Source organism: Dreissena polymorpha, chromosome 11 (genome assembly GCF_020536995.1).
Source record: "Dreissena polymorpha isolate Duluth1 chromosome 11, UMN_Dpol_1.0, whole genome shotgun sequence".
Classification (NCBI taxonomy): domain Eukaryota; kingdom Metazoa; phylum Mollusca; class Bivalvia; order Myida; family Dreissenidae; genus Dreissena; species Dreissena polymorpha.
The window spans coordinates 29,148,237-29,166,458 of NC_068365.1; the positions used below are offsets into that span (position 1 = coordinate 29,148,237).

Here is an 18,222-nt window from a genome sequence, read left to right on the forward strand (position 1 = left end):
TCAAACAGCGTACGAGTCCAAATATATCACGCATTCAACCCCGGAAACCCGATCTGATGTGAACAGTTCGACCTGCTTGGAAAAGTTTGCGATATACAATGTATTTGGCTGAATTTCGGTAGGGTAAGTAAATCCAGTTCTATAAATGCATTTTTGAATTAAAATATCTTTTGGTATATGCAAATGAGGTATTATCATGTATGTTAGAAAAATCCTGGTTATTATTATTCATGATTTATTGAAATATGGTTATTTGAAGTCGACGATGCAGGGATTTTTAGTACTTTACAAATTTCTTTAAAGGTATGCCAGTGAAAAAGTTTTTGCACCGAAAATAATATCAACCAATGTCCCCCGAGTAACATATCCGCCAGGGTTTCTTAAAAAAATCGTATTGGTGGAGATATTCGACTTTACCTTCAACATGTTGATGCACAAATGATATGATCCGGTTCAGTGCCAAAGAAATCTAGATATGACAAGAGTACAGTTCATTTATAGACTTAAAAGCTCACTATTACAGCTGAGTTATGATCTTTTTTAACCCCACAAGTATATTTTAACCCCGTAAGAGCGTTTTTTTACGGAATGAACCTCATTGTTTCAAGTTGTACAGAAAACCGGACAAAAAGAACCCCCTACTGTAGCTTTGGTATGTACGGACAGACAGACACACACGGACAGACACAGAGGAGAGAAGCAGAGTGAGAGAGATTCACGAAATGTGTGCGCGAGCTGTTAGTTTATAATCTACCAATCGACTTGCAAGCAAACTCTATGTCGTACTTAATATTCAATACGATAAATACCTTTAATCCATGACGTGAAACTTTAAATGACTTGTAAAGTAAAATACATACTATGACGTCATTTAATGAGTATAGTGATAAAAGACCAGAGGTATATAATTTAAATGCAATCTTGGCGATTTCTCTCCAAATGCGTTTTACGCCCAAATGGACAGTACGCAACTACGCCCTAGTTATAAAGTAATAATTTGCTGAAATCTGGCTTACAGTAATTAAAAAATGCCTTTAAACATATATAAAACTGGATTTACTTACCCTACCGAAATTCAGCCAAATTTATCGCAAACTTTTCAAAGCAGGTCGAACTTTTCATATCAGATCGGGTTTCCGGAGGTGGTATTGTACATTTCAAACGTCTGATTTCAAATCAAACTTTTTATTCTATATCCCTTTGTTTGATGTTAATTTAATTAAAGTGATATAATGGGCATTTTCACTGTTGAATTGAGCAGAAAAGAATTAACAGGTCAAAAGAGTAAGTTAAAATGTGAATACTGACCAATTATCAGCAGCTCATCTTGCTACCAGTTTTTTTTTTATAAAAATATATTATATATTATATATCTTACGTGACCCACCCAATCCTGTAAGTCGAAATGATCCGTAAAACAAAATGGTGTCTTTGTGTCGTATAAACGAATCTGCACTAAAACTAAATTTAGGTTCACATCGTACATGCAGTGATCAGTTGTCAAACGAAAGTACGGTTGGTATTCAAATGCATTATTTTTCTCTTTCCGGGGATATTGTTTTAGTATGTTGATGCTGCATTAACAAATATAAGTGTATATGAAGTGAAAACACCAAAAATAAACAACGTTTGCGATAGACACCTATAAACTGTTAGATGCCCATAATATCACTTTAAGTAAAATTGATGAAAATTACTATATAGCGTACATGGAACGTAAAGTTTTGATCATAAAGATGATATCAAAGACATAAGATATTTGACATATTACGGAAAAGCTATGTTAAAAAGTCATCAAAGTGGTATGTATGCACGATTGTTCCACCACCCTCGTCATCATTCCATCTTCGATAGAGTTTGTGATAAGTGTTTGGACCTGCGGAATACTGTGAACCTGTAGCTGGATATATGCTTCAACTTAACAATTAAAGTAAACTGTCTAAAGCTAAGTGGTTGAGGTAAGGGCGTATAGATTTTCAATGTCGAAGACTTTGGTTTTCCCTACATAACGAACGCTACAAATTTTTTGAAATACATGACCCGGTCTCGAAAAGAGCTGCATCCGCGCGTGCTTAGACTACGATATGTTTGAGAAAGCTAGTGAACAGTGATCGTGCTGGGAAAACTACTCAAAACGACGTGTGTAGCACGGTTGGCCCACAAGGGCTGTCAAGACGAGGAACGAAGAATATAGCACAACCTCTTTTATGCACACATGTGTTTACGGGTTTTAATTTTAGATTTTCTTATCTGTTTTGTGAATTACAATCATCCACTTTTCATGTTTATGACAAAGAGCAGGTATGTGTATTAGATAATACAAATGCACATACCTGCAAAGAGACCGCGAAGAATGAACATAGAGGCAGCATTTTGACAGAAAGGCCACCGATATGCATCTTCACCGTGGAACATTTTTGAGACGTTTTAGCACCGATATTCGCATTATGGCGTTAACTCGCACCCTTGTTCTTTTCATCCTTGAAAATCATCACACTTGCGTCTGATCTTGTCAGCTGTTCTGTCAAACTAGCACATGCAACACAGTTAGAAGTGGGTTTGTCATCACTAATATCATCAACGTGTTCATGACTCAAAGCCACTTGTTGGAGCGTTTTGAGAAATCACAAACTGAATAGCATGGCTTTTTAATATACATTTACCTTTGATTTAATTGACGCATAAAACGTATCAATCATGACAATCCACAGATTAAGCATTTGGTAATATACTTTTGGTCAACCTCAGTAAAGTAATAATTAACAAGAGATATAGATGTGCGTCTCTGAATTAACAGACACAATAAATCGACTCTAAAAAACTATTTTGAATATATTAGTTGTTGTTTTTTTTCATTTAAATTTGTCAATAGGTTTGTTGGAAAGTATAAAACACATTATCAATCAGTATCATTAAAGAGCTTTTTTACTCAATATTTTTACGCGTGGAGCGTATTTTCAGTTCTCTTATGTAGTGTCGACAGCGATAATCTACAACTTTCTGTCACGTGACTAGCAACCTTAAATCGTTTACAAATGGCGGAAGAACTGCACATTATTTGACATCGCGTTTGTTTACATTTTATGTACTTTAATTTGGCACTTGAAAAAGACGCAAAACATGGACCGAGGTAATTTAATTCACGATTTTTGACATTCGTGTATGTAGTTAGAAAAGTCCAATTTTTAAACTTGTTTTAATTGACAATTATTTTAATTAATCAAGAAGCAATCATATTCTCGCAGGTGCTTTCTTAATTAATCGTTTAAATTGAACATTTGTTTTATCTACACACTTGTACCTATTGAGATTTTCCTCCCTCAAATCTTGCTCATTTAACTTTCTATCGGCATTTATAAAGGGGCCTTTTCACATTATGGTAAATTGACAAAATTCACAAAAGTTGTCTCAGATTTGCAAATTTTCGGTTTAGAATATGCTTTTTGTGAGGAAACAATGCTACTGAACATTTACCTTGCTCTAAAATATCCATTTAATGCATCTTTTGAAGATTTAATAACCTGAAAATAATGAAGCGTCGCAACGCGAAATGATTAAATAATTTGGAGAGTAATGTTGTTGTTGTTGTTGTAATATTTTGTGAAACTACTAGGATTGCTTACATAAAGTATAAAATACACCCTTCATTGAATGAGCACGGATGGCCAAGTTGTCTTAGTGGTATACTTTTACTCCAGGACTCCAGGGGTCAGTGGTTCAAGCCCAGTTGAGGGTTACTTTTTTTTTGTAATTTTATTTTTGTTTTTTATGCCCCCGGTAGGGTGGCATATCGTCGCTGTCGTTCTTAAACCTCGTAGCTCCAAAATTTTCAAAAATGTTTTTTCGTCTTTTCTGAATATATGAAGTCCGGCGCGTGTTTTGTGCTATATCTCGTAGCTCTACGCCTATCAGAGCCCTTGTAAAATGCATGTGACGAAATGTTGTAGCTTTATTGTTGGCTTTTTTCTGGCGAAAAGTCGTAGCGACGTCATTTCATCTATAGGTACGTCATTTCGTTTAGACAAATTTGACAAAAACATTTTTATATTTGCAGCTACGAGGTTTCCTATCAGGACGAATTGTCGTATCCTCATACCACGGACACTCCGTGCTCATACAAATGACACAACTGTGGTGACAAAATATCGTAGCTACCATTTCTGAACATCAGTATGACTTATCAGTATGACTTAATCGTCTAGGGCTTATACCGTATTTTGCAGCTTTATTTGTTTGGTATTTTTACAGAATTTCTATTTCTAAAACATCGTTATAAAAAAATGAGACGGTTTTTTCTCTCTCCTGAAAACTTGGCATTTTGTAGCTACGAGGTTTGAGAAGGACAGCGACGATATAGGCAGTTGAATTGTCCATCAGTCAGTATGTCAGTCTGTCCGTCTGTCCGAAAAACTTTAACATTGGCCTTAACTTTTTAAATATTGAAGATAGCACCTTGATATTTGGCATGCATGTGTATCTCATGGAGCTGCACATTTTGAGTGGTAAAATTTCAAGGTGAACATCATCCTTCAAGGTCTAGGGTCGAAAAAACAAAGTAAAGGGAAGTAATAAGCTTTAAATGGACTTAGTTATCTGACCTACCCACGTATAAATTTTTGTTAAATAAATCAAAGTGGCGCAGTAGGCGGCATTGTGTTTTTGACAAACACATTGTGGTAAAAGGTCAAGGTCATCCTTTACGGTCTACGGTAAAAAATACAGATTTAAGGGAAGTTATAAGCTTTAAAAAGGGAGAAAATTATTCAATATTGAACATAGCCACTTTATATATTTGGCATGCATGTGTATCTCACGGAGCTGCACATTTAGAGTGGTGAATCTACAGTCATGGTAGTGGCTTTTAATTATTTGCTACTAAAAATAGAGATTTGTTAGAGACAATTATTTTCAAGGGAAGTAATATATATAATTATAAATCTCATATTATATATTTCCTTACCAAGAATTGAAGTTCTTTTCACAGTTACTGTACAGATTTATTATTTGGATTATTTATAACCCAAATGATTGATTTTTCAAAGTTTTTTTTAAATGATATAATCATAATTTCTTTGATGTTCATTACAAACTCTGGCTATAATCTCTTTTAAACCACAGGCCTTGGTTGTCAGTGATGCCCCCCCCCCCCCCTCGGTTGAATTGGACAAAATTCAAGGGTAGTAATAACATTTAAATGGAGAAGATTTCTATACCTGCCAAATGATAAATAGAAATTTTATTTCAATGAGGCGCAGTATGGGACATTGGGCATCTCTTGTTTACTGGAGCATTTTTAATCCAATGTTTACATTTATCAATATCAAGCATTTAATGACAAGCTTTAATACATGTAAAAATCTGTGAAAAGGCCCCTTTAATAAAACTGCTTTTTAGTACCGTATTGATTTAACAGTGATATCCAAGTTTCAAGACATTTTAAGTCTATAGTTTTTAATGTGACAATTTTAAATGTAAACAGCAGCACAGTTTTCTAAGTGATCAGTTCATGATCATATAGGATCATTTTACTAGAGAATTTTCCGCAATAAGCACATGCTAATCAGTTTTTTGAACTCACAACACAGCTCTTCTAAAATCTGTTCTTCACCATCAATACATATAAGCATCCACAATATTGACTATTTTTAATACTGTTTGTTTTGGCATGAACTCTGATTTTTCAGAAAAAAAACAAGCCTACATTTTCAGATTTTTTTCCCATAATTTATGATAGCTAGGGGTGTCCATAAAAAACGTCACACGCCAGTAGGGGGAAGGGGGTGTAAAAAAGTGTGACAGTTTGTGACAGGGGTGGTCAGTTTACGTGTGAGGTCACACATTATTTTTTTTATGTTATTTCTAATTTATTATTTTTTTAGTACAATTTAATAGCTTCAAAAATTATTTTCAATGATTTTGTCAAATATTTTCGTTATTTTTTTGTAAAAATAGCATGAAATAAATATCTCCTGAATTTGTTGTTCACGATTCCTCTTGCTTTCTGGAGCGCAAGTAAGCTGTTGCAAAGCCTTGTTTTATGTATAGCCCTGCTTTCGTCATGCTGGAAGTATTATTATTTCTATGCTCTCCGCTGCATAAATATGTATCCTGTGTAAAAATTATTGCATTATTGGAAGATTATCCAAAACTTGTTCTTGCCTATTGTAAATGAAAAAAGTAGCAGATAAAAGATGTGTATTATATAATTGTTAAGTAGAATTTTTGCAATGTTTGTTTTCAAATTCAAGTGAGTTACTGCTTCAAAGAATAACTGTGACAACTGTTGACAATTAACTGTGATTTTAAGTTTATTTATGTGGAAATTTTATATTTAAATGCAATTTAATAGTGAAGTGTGTTTAATCTTAAATTTCTAATGAGGTATTCATTTAAAAAAAATGGTTTGAAAGTGTTTAGGGGGTGGGGAGCCTTAGAAGTGTGACAGTTTGTGACAGGAGGAGGGGTTAGAAAAAAGGTAAGAAAAAGCGAGACGTACTTTATGGACGGCCCGATATTTACTTTTGTTAGACCGATGTCATAATCGCGACTTACATGTGGTAATATTAGAATCTCAATTACTATGTTCATTCCACATATCTGCTGTGATTCATGAATTTTTTATGGATATTGGTAGCAAATGAATACAGTATTGTATTGTTTGTTTAATTTAAGAACCATTTTACTCCTCTGAACGCTTGTTTTGACCAATTCAGCAGTGTGCACGGGCTGAAATGCTCTGCTCATTAAACAACCCAGTGTATTCATACTTTAGTTTGCACTTTCAATTTTAATTTTCAAATGATTTGAACATTAATATACCTTCAAAGAAGTTACGATTGTCAAATATCACTTTTGGGCTCATGTTCAGGTTTGATTAAGGATTGAGTCTGTTTTACAACTTTTTTTAAAGAGCAAGAAAATGTCTGCTTTTTAAGTTTATAATTTTGTTGGTTCAAGATGAGGGTGAATTATAATTTGAAAGTTTAACTCAGTGTAGTGTACTTCAGATGGTTAAGTCCATGCAAGTGTTCTTTTAGCAGATTTGTTGTCCACTCAGAGAGCACTTTTCTTGTTAAAGTTCATGTTGCCACCATTGCTAAGTTGAAGTCGCCTAAAACTGTTCACTGGATTAATGTAGTTTGCAGTGGTAATAATCTGCCACCCGTATGTTTAGCTCTGATGGGAGTGCTGATTGTTTGATATTAGAGGGATTCTAGCCCTAATTCAGGTGCATTTTCTGCTCCTCACAAGTAACTCAATTCAGTATGTTTAGGCTGTAATAACAGAAACAGAATGACTCAATTAAAACTTTTTGTGCAAGTCAAACTATTTATTATTGTACAGCAGGTTCATCCAAAAGTGTGTATAGTAGTCTTGTGTGATGAAATCAACACGTGGATCACAATATAAAAGCAAAAAATGTTAAATCAAGAAATTTCAGTCATTCCACGGATGAAGGAATCTCATAATTGACAAATTGTCTATTAATAGATACACATAAGTTCCATTTCAGCCCTCAGTTTGAAGAAAGATCTAAAAATGAACATGTTTATTCATAGATCTTTTGTTTGAATAAGTAAATAAAAGTTTTGTGCATAATGACACAATTTTAAGGCCAGCAAAAATGTAAGTCAGACCAGCTTACTCAGTTTGTACTAGAATACAAATCATAGTACTAGTATGCAATGTTCAAATCACAGCCCAGTTGTACATCTTGTCTAGGGATTGAATTGTCATGACAATATTTATTCGTCAGTTCTCCCCCCATTGAAGTGGGGCAATTGTTACAGGAAAATCAGCTGTTTGTATGAACTTCATTGAACCGTGACCATGTATTGTTTCAGGACGCAATTTGGAGGCATTGGCAGAGGAGAATGATGAGGAAGAAATGGAAGAACACAAGAAAGATGTATAATTCTGAATCACTATAACTCAATTACCACTGCTATTTTTTTGTTTTTGAATACTGTTTGGTCCACCTGTTAGGTTAAAATACTAAATAATTTAGTACGTACAATAAAGCCTTCTGCCAGTCATCTTATATTACCTTTCCACTTTAACTTGATTTTCGGTAAGAAGGGACTTCCTTTAAACAAACAATACCATTAAAGCGGAAAGTGTCGTCCCTGATTAGCCTGTGCAGACTGCACAGGCTTATCTGGGATGACACTTTACGCACATGCATTATGCCCAGTTATTTCAGACCACGACTCAATTTTAGAGTGACTCAGACTCGAGCACATCTGACGATGATGATGCCCCAGATGAGGGTACCAAGCGTGGAGAGCCCAACAAGTTTGACATCCTGTGTGACGGGGTGAAGAATGCAATGGCTCTTGTTCACACTGCATTAGAAGAGGTGAGGTCTTATGTTTAAGTGGACCCTTCCACCCTCCCCCCCCCAAAAAAAAACCCCCCACGCAAAACAACACAATAAAAAAACACAACATAAATTATGTATTATTATATTGAATTTCATTTATTGTATAATCTTTATCTGGTAAGTAATTATATGCTCATTTTAAAATATTCACACATTAAAAATAATATCTGCAGAAGTATTTTTATGGTATAGTTCATAGGTTTTTTTTACTTTTTATATGTCTTCTTGTTAAGAAAATAAATTATCAAGTCAGTTAGATAAGACATGCACAACCATTGATAGATTTAGCTTACCATACTTTTAAATTTTCATTTCAGTTTATTACACTTCCATTCCCATTTCATAATCTTTCCTAATAAGCAATTCGGATTCATCCCATAAATGTTATAATCAGTCCACAAACATCCCAATTTAATTTAATTTATATTTCAATATATTGTTATTTTTTAATTATCATGTAATCATTATTTCTTTATCTTGTAATCAATATCTCTTTATTTGCTATTGATTATTTAAAGTACTTAATTATCTTGCAATTTGATTATGTTGTACAAATGTAATTGTTATTTCATTATCTCTGTATTGTTATTTCATTATCCCCACGCGTTTTGAAAAGCGTGGGGATATTGTGGTTATCTCCGCCGTCCTGTCTGTCTGTCCGTCCTGGCCACTATCTTCTCCTACACTATAAGCACTAGAACCTTGAAACTTACACACATGGTAGCTATGAGCAAATGTGCGACCATGCACTATTTGGAAATTTGATCTGACCCCTGGGTCAAAAGTAATCAGGGTTGGAGTGGGGCCGGGTCAGAGATTTTCACTCATTTTAATGCCCCCGGTATGGTGCATTGGCCATATCTTTAGCTATATTGAATATAGCAACTTGATATTTGGCATGCATGTGTATCTCATGGAGCTGCACATTTTGAGTGGTGAAAGGTCAAGGTCATCCTTCAAGGTCAAAGGTAAGAAAAACAATTCCAAGGGAAGTAATAAGCTTTACAGGGAGGTAATTAATGATCCTGCCAAATGATAATTTTTTTTTAAATAAATCAAAGCGGAGCAGGAGGGGGCATTGTGTTTCTGACACATCTCTTGTTTTATGTTATTTTACATTAACTTCTTCATTTCTACACCGATTTACTTCCAATTGATACTGAACATCTCTTATGACAATACAGTCAATCTCAACTATGCATGGCCCCATTACCAACCCTGGGGTGCCCCCTGGGTCAAACATGCGGCGTGGGGATACGCGTCGGCCTCTGCCGCACCATTTCTAGTAAAGTTGTTATTGTCATTTTATTATCTCTTTATTTTTATTTCATTATCACTTTATTGGTGTTTCATTATCTCTTTATCCTTATTTCACAATTTCAGCTATTGGAGATGAAGGATGAAATGTTGAAACATAAACTACCACCCAGTCTGTTGATCAAATTGGCAACAAATACAGGAAAAGTCTTTAGAAGGTAATTGTTTGTCCAACTTTATGGAAATTTTGGCTAAATTAAAATATGTTTTCATATCAGTATTGGCTCTCCCATTTTGATGTTAATTAATGTTGATTGGCGCTCCATTTTTAAACAGGACTTTTTGTCAGTCCAACTTAATCGGACAATTTTGCTCAATTATATTATGTTTTCATATCAATTATTGCTTTCTTGTTTGCAAATAATAAATGTTAGTTGGCGCTTCTGTGCAAGCAACATGTATCCTTTAGCATGCCTTATAATGAACGTTTGATGTTAATAAACATGTGCTTCTTGTATGTGTCTGCTGAATTTCAGTGGCCCAAAAATACTTGAACATAATTTGACACATAACATTTTATAAACAAAATCTATTTAATTTCCTTTTAATTTACAACATAATTGATTTTGCATAACATAATTAAATAAATGTTTGTGTCTTGTCTGTGTGTATTTGAGAAATTCAAATTGAATTAAATTACCACCTACCTACAAATTGAGATGTTAAAGGTTAACGATTTCAAAAGCTTTTAGGTCAATCAAGAATTTTAATTTTAACTCGCAGTATAAGTGATCTGAACATGCCGGTCAACGAACTCGTGCGTCTTGTCGGTGTCTACTCAACACCCTGGGAGGAGAAAAGCGCGGCCCTGAAGAAACTACACGAAGATTACGAGGTCAAGCAGAGGCAGCTCCACATCGCCATTAAACGACTCCAACTTGTGGACGCTCATGTGAGTTTCTTTCACAGGCTATGGCTTGCCAACCTAGACCATATGAGTCACGTTCTGAGAAAACTGGGCATAATGCATGTGCGTAAAGTGTCATTTTAGATTAGCCTGTGCAATCCGCACAGGCTAATCAGGGACAACACTTTACGCTTTTTTGGTATTTTTAGTTTCAAGAAAGTCCCTCCTTACCGCAAATCAAGTTTAGGAGGAAAGTGTTGTCCCTAATTAGCCTGTGCAGACTGCACAGGCTAATCTGGGAAAACACTTTACGCACATGTATCATGCCCTGTTTTCTCAGAACGCAACTTGTATACTTGTTGACACTGTTAACATTAATTACACTCATGAATTATGTCTTATAACCATTATTTGTTTTGTTTGTGCAAGTGTTTGTTTTTTTCAGAAAAATAAAAAAAGCAGTTTGTTGGCAGAACAGTAACAGGGACACATTTGAAAGCTGTACACTTTTGTTTTTTAGTTAACCAGACAATTAAACCCAAACTGCCGAGACCTTAAAACTCTTGCAGAAGCCCTTAAACTTGGTTTATGACTGAGATTGTAGCACAAGTTTTTAAAGCCTGTACAAAATTCAAATAACTTACATGTAAGTGTATAGTCATTTTTATATCATCAACACATTCAGGGTGGCATCATAATGAGCATACGGATATTATAAATCACATTCACATTTATTAGCTTCTATTCAAGCAAAACTCTCACTTCTGGATTTTTTATTACTTCACCGAATTTTGAGTTGTGCAAGAGGGTTGGTTTACATATAAGTAATGCCAGTTTTTATTGACCCTTGAATTTAATATTACACAATAGATTGCCGCCTTTTGTTCCTGAATGCACCCTTATTCTGAATTATTAATAGCTTTATGCTATGACATGATATACCATATTTTTTTCCTTCATACAAATCACAAACAGTTATTTGACCCATTTTTAGCTCGACTATATGCATATATATATGTATATATATATATATATATATATATATATATATAGTAGAGCTATCCTACTCACCCCAGAGTCAGCGTGAGCGTTGGAATGTTAAAGTTTGCGTACCACCTCAAATATTTTCTATGTCCCTAGACATATTGCTTTTATATTTTGCATACTACTTTACCAACATGACCCCAATCTATAAACAAGAGCAGACAACTCTATCAAGCATTTTGTAAGAATAATGGCCCTTTTTTCACTTAGAATATGTATATTATTGATAAATCTATGTTAAAGTTTGCGTACCACCTCAAATATTTTCTATGTCCCTTGACATATTGCTTTCATATTTTGCATACTTCTTTACCAGCATGACCCCAATCTATAAACAAGAGCAGACAAATGTAGCAAGTATTTTGTAAAGATTATGGCCCTTTTTTCACTTAGAAAATTGAAAATTTGGTTAAGTTTTGTGTTTAGGTCCACTTTATTCCTAAAGTATCAAAGCTATTGCTTTCATACTTGCAACACTTACTAACTATCATTAGGGGACTGTGCAGTTAAAGTTATGTTACTCTGACTGGCATTTAGCAGAATTATGGCTACTTTTATACTTAGATAATTGAACATTTGGTTAAGTTTTACGTGTTGGTCCATTTTGCTCCTAAAGTATCATAGCTATAATTGCTTTCAGACTTGGAACTCTCGCTAACTATCATAAGGGGACTTAGTCGCTTTGAATATTTTGTTAAATTTTGTGTTTAAATCCACTTCACTTCTAAAGTATCAAGGCTATTGCTTTCAAAGTTCAAATACTTTCTTATTATAATGAGGGTACTGTACCTGGCAAGTTAAATTTGACCTTGACCTTTGAATGACCTTGAATCTCAAGGTCAAATTAATAAATTTTGCTTAAATTGTCATAACTTCTTTATTTATGATCAGATTTGATTCATACTTTGACAAAACAACACTTACCTGACATACCACAATGGACTCCACCCAAACCATCCCCCACGCCCCACCCCAGAATCCCCCCCCCCCAATTTTTTTTTCTTTTTTTATGGCCCCCACCCACTATAGTGGGGGACATATTGTTTTTGCCTTCTTTGTTGGTTGGTTTGTGTGTTTGTTTGTGTGTTTGTTTGTTTGCTCCTACTTTAACATTTTGCTTTAACTTTTGCAATATTGAAGATAGCAACTTCATATTTGGCATGCATGTGTATCTCATGGAGCTGCACATTTTGAGTGGTGAAAGGTCAAGGTCTTCCTTCAAGGTCAAAGGAAAAAAAATAAATTAAAAAACAATTCAAAGCGGCGCAGTAGGGGACATAGTGTTTCTGACAAACATATGTCTTGTTGTTGTTTTTCTTTTTTTTGAAAGATAATATAATAAATGACCACCCCCTTCACATTATACCCCCTTTCCACCCCCACTTAAAAAGATTTTTTGTTTAAACATGGTAAACAAAACCACAAATATTTATTTTTTGCAGGACCATCCCACCCAAGCTTTTGCTATCAAACTTCAAATAAAATCTTATAACTTTGTTTTATGTCTTTACAAATGTTCAATAGATTGTGGAAAATATACCTGAACTCAGAATCATCCATAAAGTACAACTTGAAAACATAAGCGATCAATATTTTTAAATTATGGTCCTCTTCCACTTAGAATAAGACTATATTTCCTTGACCTTATTTAATATGAACAATTTCCCCATGATGGCTTACGTTCTACTGTCAAGCACACAAATAGTCAAGCACGCTGTCTTTTGACAGCTCTTGTTCACAATATGATGCTTCTTATGTTTGCAGTCAAAGCGTATTGCACGTGAGAAAAGAATCATGAATTGGGAGAAACTATTTGCCAAGGTCATGAGCAACAAAGGTCATGGGCGCAGATGGAAGTTCCTCATTGAAACTATCAAACAGAAAGCAAAACTTGGGTAATATTTGTAGACTTTTTACAATTTAACTTCTTAATTGTGAAAATTGTTTTCTGATAAATAATACCAAAAATGAATCTGGCATGCAATTTCATTGTACTTTCATAGATAAATGTATCGTTGTTTTGGTGAAAAAACCCTCACACAAACTCACAGGCTCAATCAGATTACACTCAACCTTATGTGAAAAAATTGCATTTTATTTGGATGAAATAATATGCAATTTTACTTTTAAAAAAATAATTGAGAACCAATCAGCAGGCATATATCTGCGAGCTGTTGTGGTTTTATGTTTGTTGCATATGTAGCTATTTGCATTTTTAGCTCGGAGAAAACCCAAAATATGGTCGTAGCCAGCTCGTCTTGTCCGTCGTTGTCCGTAAAAAACCTGTACATTTTAAGGTTTTGAAAATTGCTTCTAAAATAAAAGTGCTTCAACCTACAACATTGAAACTTCATATGTAGCTGCACCTTGATGAGTTCTACACACCACACCCATTTTTGGGTCACTAGGTCAAAGGTCACTGTGACCTCTAAAAAATAAAAAATAAAAAAATTCTGACAAGCTTTCGCAGCCGAGCGTGGCACCCGTTATGCGGAGCTGTTGTTTCTTCTGTGAGAGAAAGGGTTAAAGAACACTAATGTTGTACCATTGGCAGACTGGAACATGTACAGGAGTTCACTCGTCAGCTGGATGAGTCTGATGAGGAGGAGGAAGAGGAGGAGGATGACATGCCCACCCTGCAGCTAAAACATGGTGGCGAGTCTCCATCATCCACAAGTGACAAAGTGTCTGTAAGTGATAGGGAACTGTTGTTTTGTTTACCAGCGACAAAGTGTCTGTAAGTGATAGGGAACTGTTGTTTTGTTTACCAGCGACAAAGTGTATGTAAGTGATAGGGAACTGTTGTTTTGTTTACCAACGACAAAGTGTCCATAAGTTATTGGGAACTGTTGTTTTGTTAACCAGCGACAAAGTGTCCATAATTTATATGGAACTGTTGTTTTGTTTACCAGCGACAAAGTGTCCTTATGTCATAGAGAATTGTTGTTTTGTTTTTACCAGCCGTTAGTTAAAGCAAACAGTTGTTTTGTTAACCAGCTAACAATTGTCAGTAAGTTATAGGGACCTGTTGTTTTGTTTACCAGCGACAAAGTGTTGGTTAGTAATAAGAAAATGTTTTTTTGTTAACCAGCAACAAATCGTGCGTAAGTTGAAGGGAACTGTTGTTTGTTTACCAGCAGCAAAGTGTTTGTGAGATGTATGGAACTGTTGTTTTATTTACCACCAGCAACAAGTGTAAATTATTTGGAACTGTTGTTTTATTTACCAGCAACAAAGTGTCTGTAAAGTTTTACTGAATTGTTGTTTTGTTTACCAGCAACAAATAATCCTTAGGTTTTTATAGGGAATTATGTTTTGTTAACCAGCGACAAATAGTCCGTAAGTTATAGGAAACTGTTGTTTTGTTTACCAGCGACAAATCGTCTATAACTTATAGGGAACTGTTGTTTGTTTACCAGCAATAAAGTATTTGGGTGGTGTATGGATCTGTTGTTTTATTTACCACCAGCAACAACGTGAAATTTATTTGGAACTGTTGTTTTGTTTACCAGCAACACAGTGTCTGTTAAGTTTCAATTAACTGTTGTTTTGTTTATCAGCAACCAAGTGTCCGTAAGTCATAGGGAACTGCTTTGTTGTTCACTACCAGTGACAAATTGTCAGAAAGTGATAGAGAACTGTTGTTTCATTAACCAGCCATAGTGTCCGTAATTGATAGGGAACTGATGTGATGTTAGCTACCAGTGGCAAATTGTCAGTTAGTGATAGGGAACACTTTTGTTAACCAGAGACAAAGTTAATGTTAGTTATAGGGACTGTTATTTTTGGGCTACTGTGATTAATGCACACATCTGGTGTTTTGCATTAATTTGAGTTGTGTTCTGAGAAAACTGGGCATAATGCATGTGCGTAAAGTGTCGTCCCAGATTAGCATGTGCAGTCCGCACAGGCTAATCAGGGACGACACTTTCCGCCTAAATTGGATTTTTGCTTAGATGAGACTTCATTTAAACGAAAAATGTCATAAAAGCGGAAAGTGTATTAACTGATTAGCCTGTGGGGACGCACATGCATTATGCCCAGTTTTCTCAGAACAAGACTTATTTAAGAGGCATTCACTTCCTGAAGACATTGAAGTAAGAATTTTCACAGTATGAAACAGCAAGAGACTTTAGTAATTTTACAAAAGTTTGAATTTTGATAAAGTTTTCCCAAAGTAGCTTTGTGAATTCGGACCCTGGTTTTGTAGCAAAAGTATATGAGTCTTGTTCTGAGAAAACTGGGCTTAATGAATGTGCCTAAAGTGTCGTCCCAGATTAGCCTGTGCAGTCCGCACAGGTAAAACAGAGACGACACTTACCGCCTAAACATGATTTTTGGTAAGAAGGGACTTCCTTGAAACTAAAAATACCATAAAAGCGGACTGCACAGGCTAATCTGGGACGACACTTTACTCACATGCAGTAAGCCCAGTTTTCTCATAACATCACTCATAGGATCAGTTGTCATATGATCATTTGTCTGTGAAAATGGGGTTTGATGCATGTACATTAAGCATCATGAATAGCCTGTGCAGTTTGCTACGGCTATAACTAGGAATGACACTTTACGCCGAAAATACATGTTTGCTGAGAAAGTGTCTTCCCTGATTAGCTTAAACAGAATGCAAAGATTACATTTTGATCAGATTAAAATTTAAAATACATTATTTCAAACTTTATAACTCAACTGAATTTTATGTCCAGTTTCGGGAGTGTACACACAATTATAAAAATCAATGAGGTATTTTTAAGTTTTTTCACTTTTAAGGGATGACGAGAGTTGTCTTTCTATTGTTTTAAATTTAAAAGAAGTATTAATATTAGTAACATGAAAGGGATTGTTAAACCAGTCCCTTTAAAGCTGTGTAGACCTTGATATGATGGCAATACAACTTTGCAGTGGCCTTAAATTAAATCTGTTTTTTCTATTCAGGCTTATTTTATCCCCACCTTGTGATTAAACACCTTATTTTGAAAAAGCCATCAAAGTGTTTTTGACTGTTTTTTTTATCAAAGTATGTTTGACTGTTTTTTTTCCAGAAAATGAGAAAGGTAACTGCCCTAGTTACATGTAGTTTTATATATACCTGATTATTAAACTAGTTTTATTAGTTTTGCAATAACCATTAGGTTATTATTATTTAATTTTGTTTGGTAGTGTGTGCATAGTAGAAAGTGAATTTTCATATGTATATCATTATTTTACTATCATAAATAATAATGATGATGATGATGATGATGATGTTGATGGTGATGATGATGATGATGATGATGATGATGATGATGATGATGATGATGATGATGATGATGATGATGATGATGATGATGATGATGATGATGATGATGATGATGATGATGATGATGATGATGATGATGATGATGATAATAATGATGATGATGAAAATAATAATAATACAAATAATAATAATAATAAATAGGTAATAATAATAATACCGGTAATGATAAATTTAAAAATAATGATAAATTAACAACAATATAACAAATATGTACCATTTATAATGGTTTACATAATTCTCCAAGTTCATATAGAATGACATCAATACAATTGTACTGGATGACTGTAGCATACGCTGATTTTTTGCAATTTAGCTTTTATGTTATGACATTTTTTTTAAATAATTTACATAAGAAAACGAAGAGATCAATATTGAAAAAACAAAAACATACAACAGTCTCCAGATTTTCTGTAAGTAATGTAGTGGCCGCAAACATACGGTAGTGTAAGATTAGTCTGGCTACTGTTATAACAAAACATTTAGTTTAAAGGTAATTAGTTTTGACGCTCTGCATTTTTATATATAGCTAAAATTAAAACCTGCTAGCATACCAAAACAATAGTCCAATTACTATCAAGAACACAATTTTAACCTATTTTAAGTTTTTATAAAAAATGCTCATACTTTTAATAGTTTCTCCGTATTTCCCTTGAGGAAAGATCATTTGTCCTCGTTCTACAGAAATGTTTGTGTGTTTAATTCTTAAAGTTTATATTGTAATTGAATATATTGGAATACGTTAACCCCCATCTTTGTATTATATGCTTTGTCTTATTGAAATCAACATCAATATTAACATAAATATAGAGCAGTTTTATTTTTTCTGTGAAAATATAGGTATATAAATGTAGTAAATTACCAATAGTGTAGAACTTTTTTAATGTGTACTTTTTTATTACATAATTGTTTTGCTGATCATGTATTTTAGATGTTTATATATTAGATTAATTAGCCATATTGCTAAAAAAGTGCTTTAACCATACTTTATATGTAATTATATAGACAATACAATAAAGCATTTTTTTCATAACATAAAGCTTTTTCTTTTCATGACTTATAGCTTTTTTTCATGGCTTAGCTTTCTTCATGACTTATAGCTTTTTTTCATGACTTAGCTTTCTGCATGACTTTTAGCTTTTTTATGACTTAGTTTTTTTTACCGATGTTTGATACGAAACCTGATGAAATAGTAATTGTTGCACCAGCACTTGCACAATGATAATGTAGTATTTGTCATTATTTTTGAAAGCGTTTATGCCAGTAGTAATAGTTATTAGTTCAAATACATATTTATTAAAAGCACCTGTCTATTCATATTGTTTTAACCTATTA

General features: G+C 34.1%; 1 protein-coding gene across 1 annotated transcript in view; it reads left to right on the plus strand.

Annotated features, from left to right (window-relative positions):
- The first annotated feature begins 3,002 nt into the window (after positions 1-3,002).
- Positions 3,003-18,222, plus strand: part of LOC127850790 (uncharacterized) — a 41,246-nt gene continuing 26,026 nt past the window's right edge. The window contains exons 1-7 of the mRNA XM_052384102.1: positions 3,003-3,130; positions 7,845-7,909; positions 8,222-8,359; positions 9,767-9,858; positions 10,424-10,592; positions 13,356-13,486; positions 14,146-14,281. Coding sequence (XP_052240062.1) covers positions 3,121-3,130; positions 7,845-7,909; positions 8,222-8,359; positions 9,767-9,858; positions 10,424-10,592; positions 13,356-13,486; positions 14,146-14,281 — 741 coding nt within the window. The 5' untranslated portion in view covers positions 3,003-3,120. The remainder of the gene's footprint in view (positions 3,131-7,844; positions 7,910-8,221; positions 8,360-9,766; positions 9,859-10,423; positions 10,593-13,355; positions 13,487-14,145; positions 14,282-18,222) is intronic.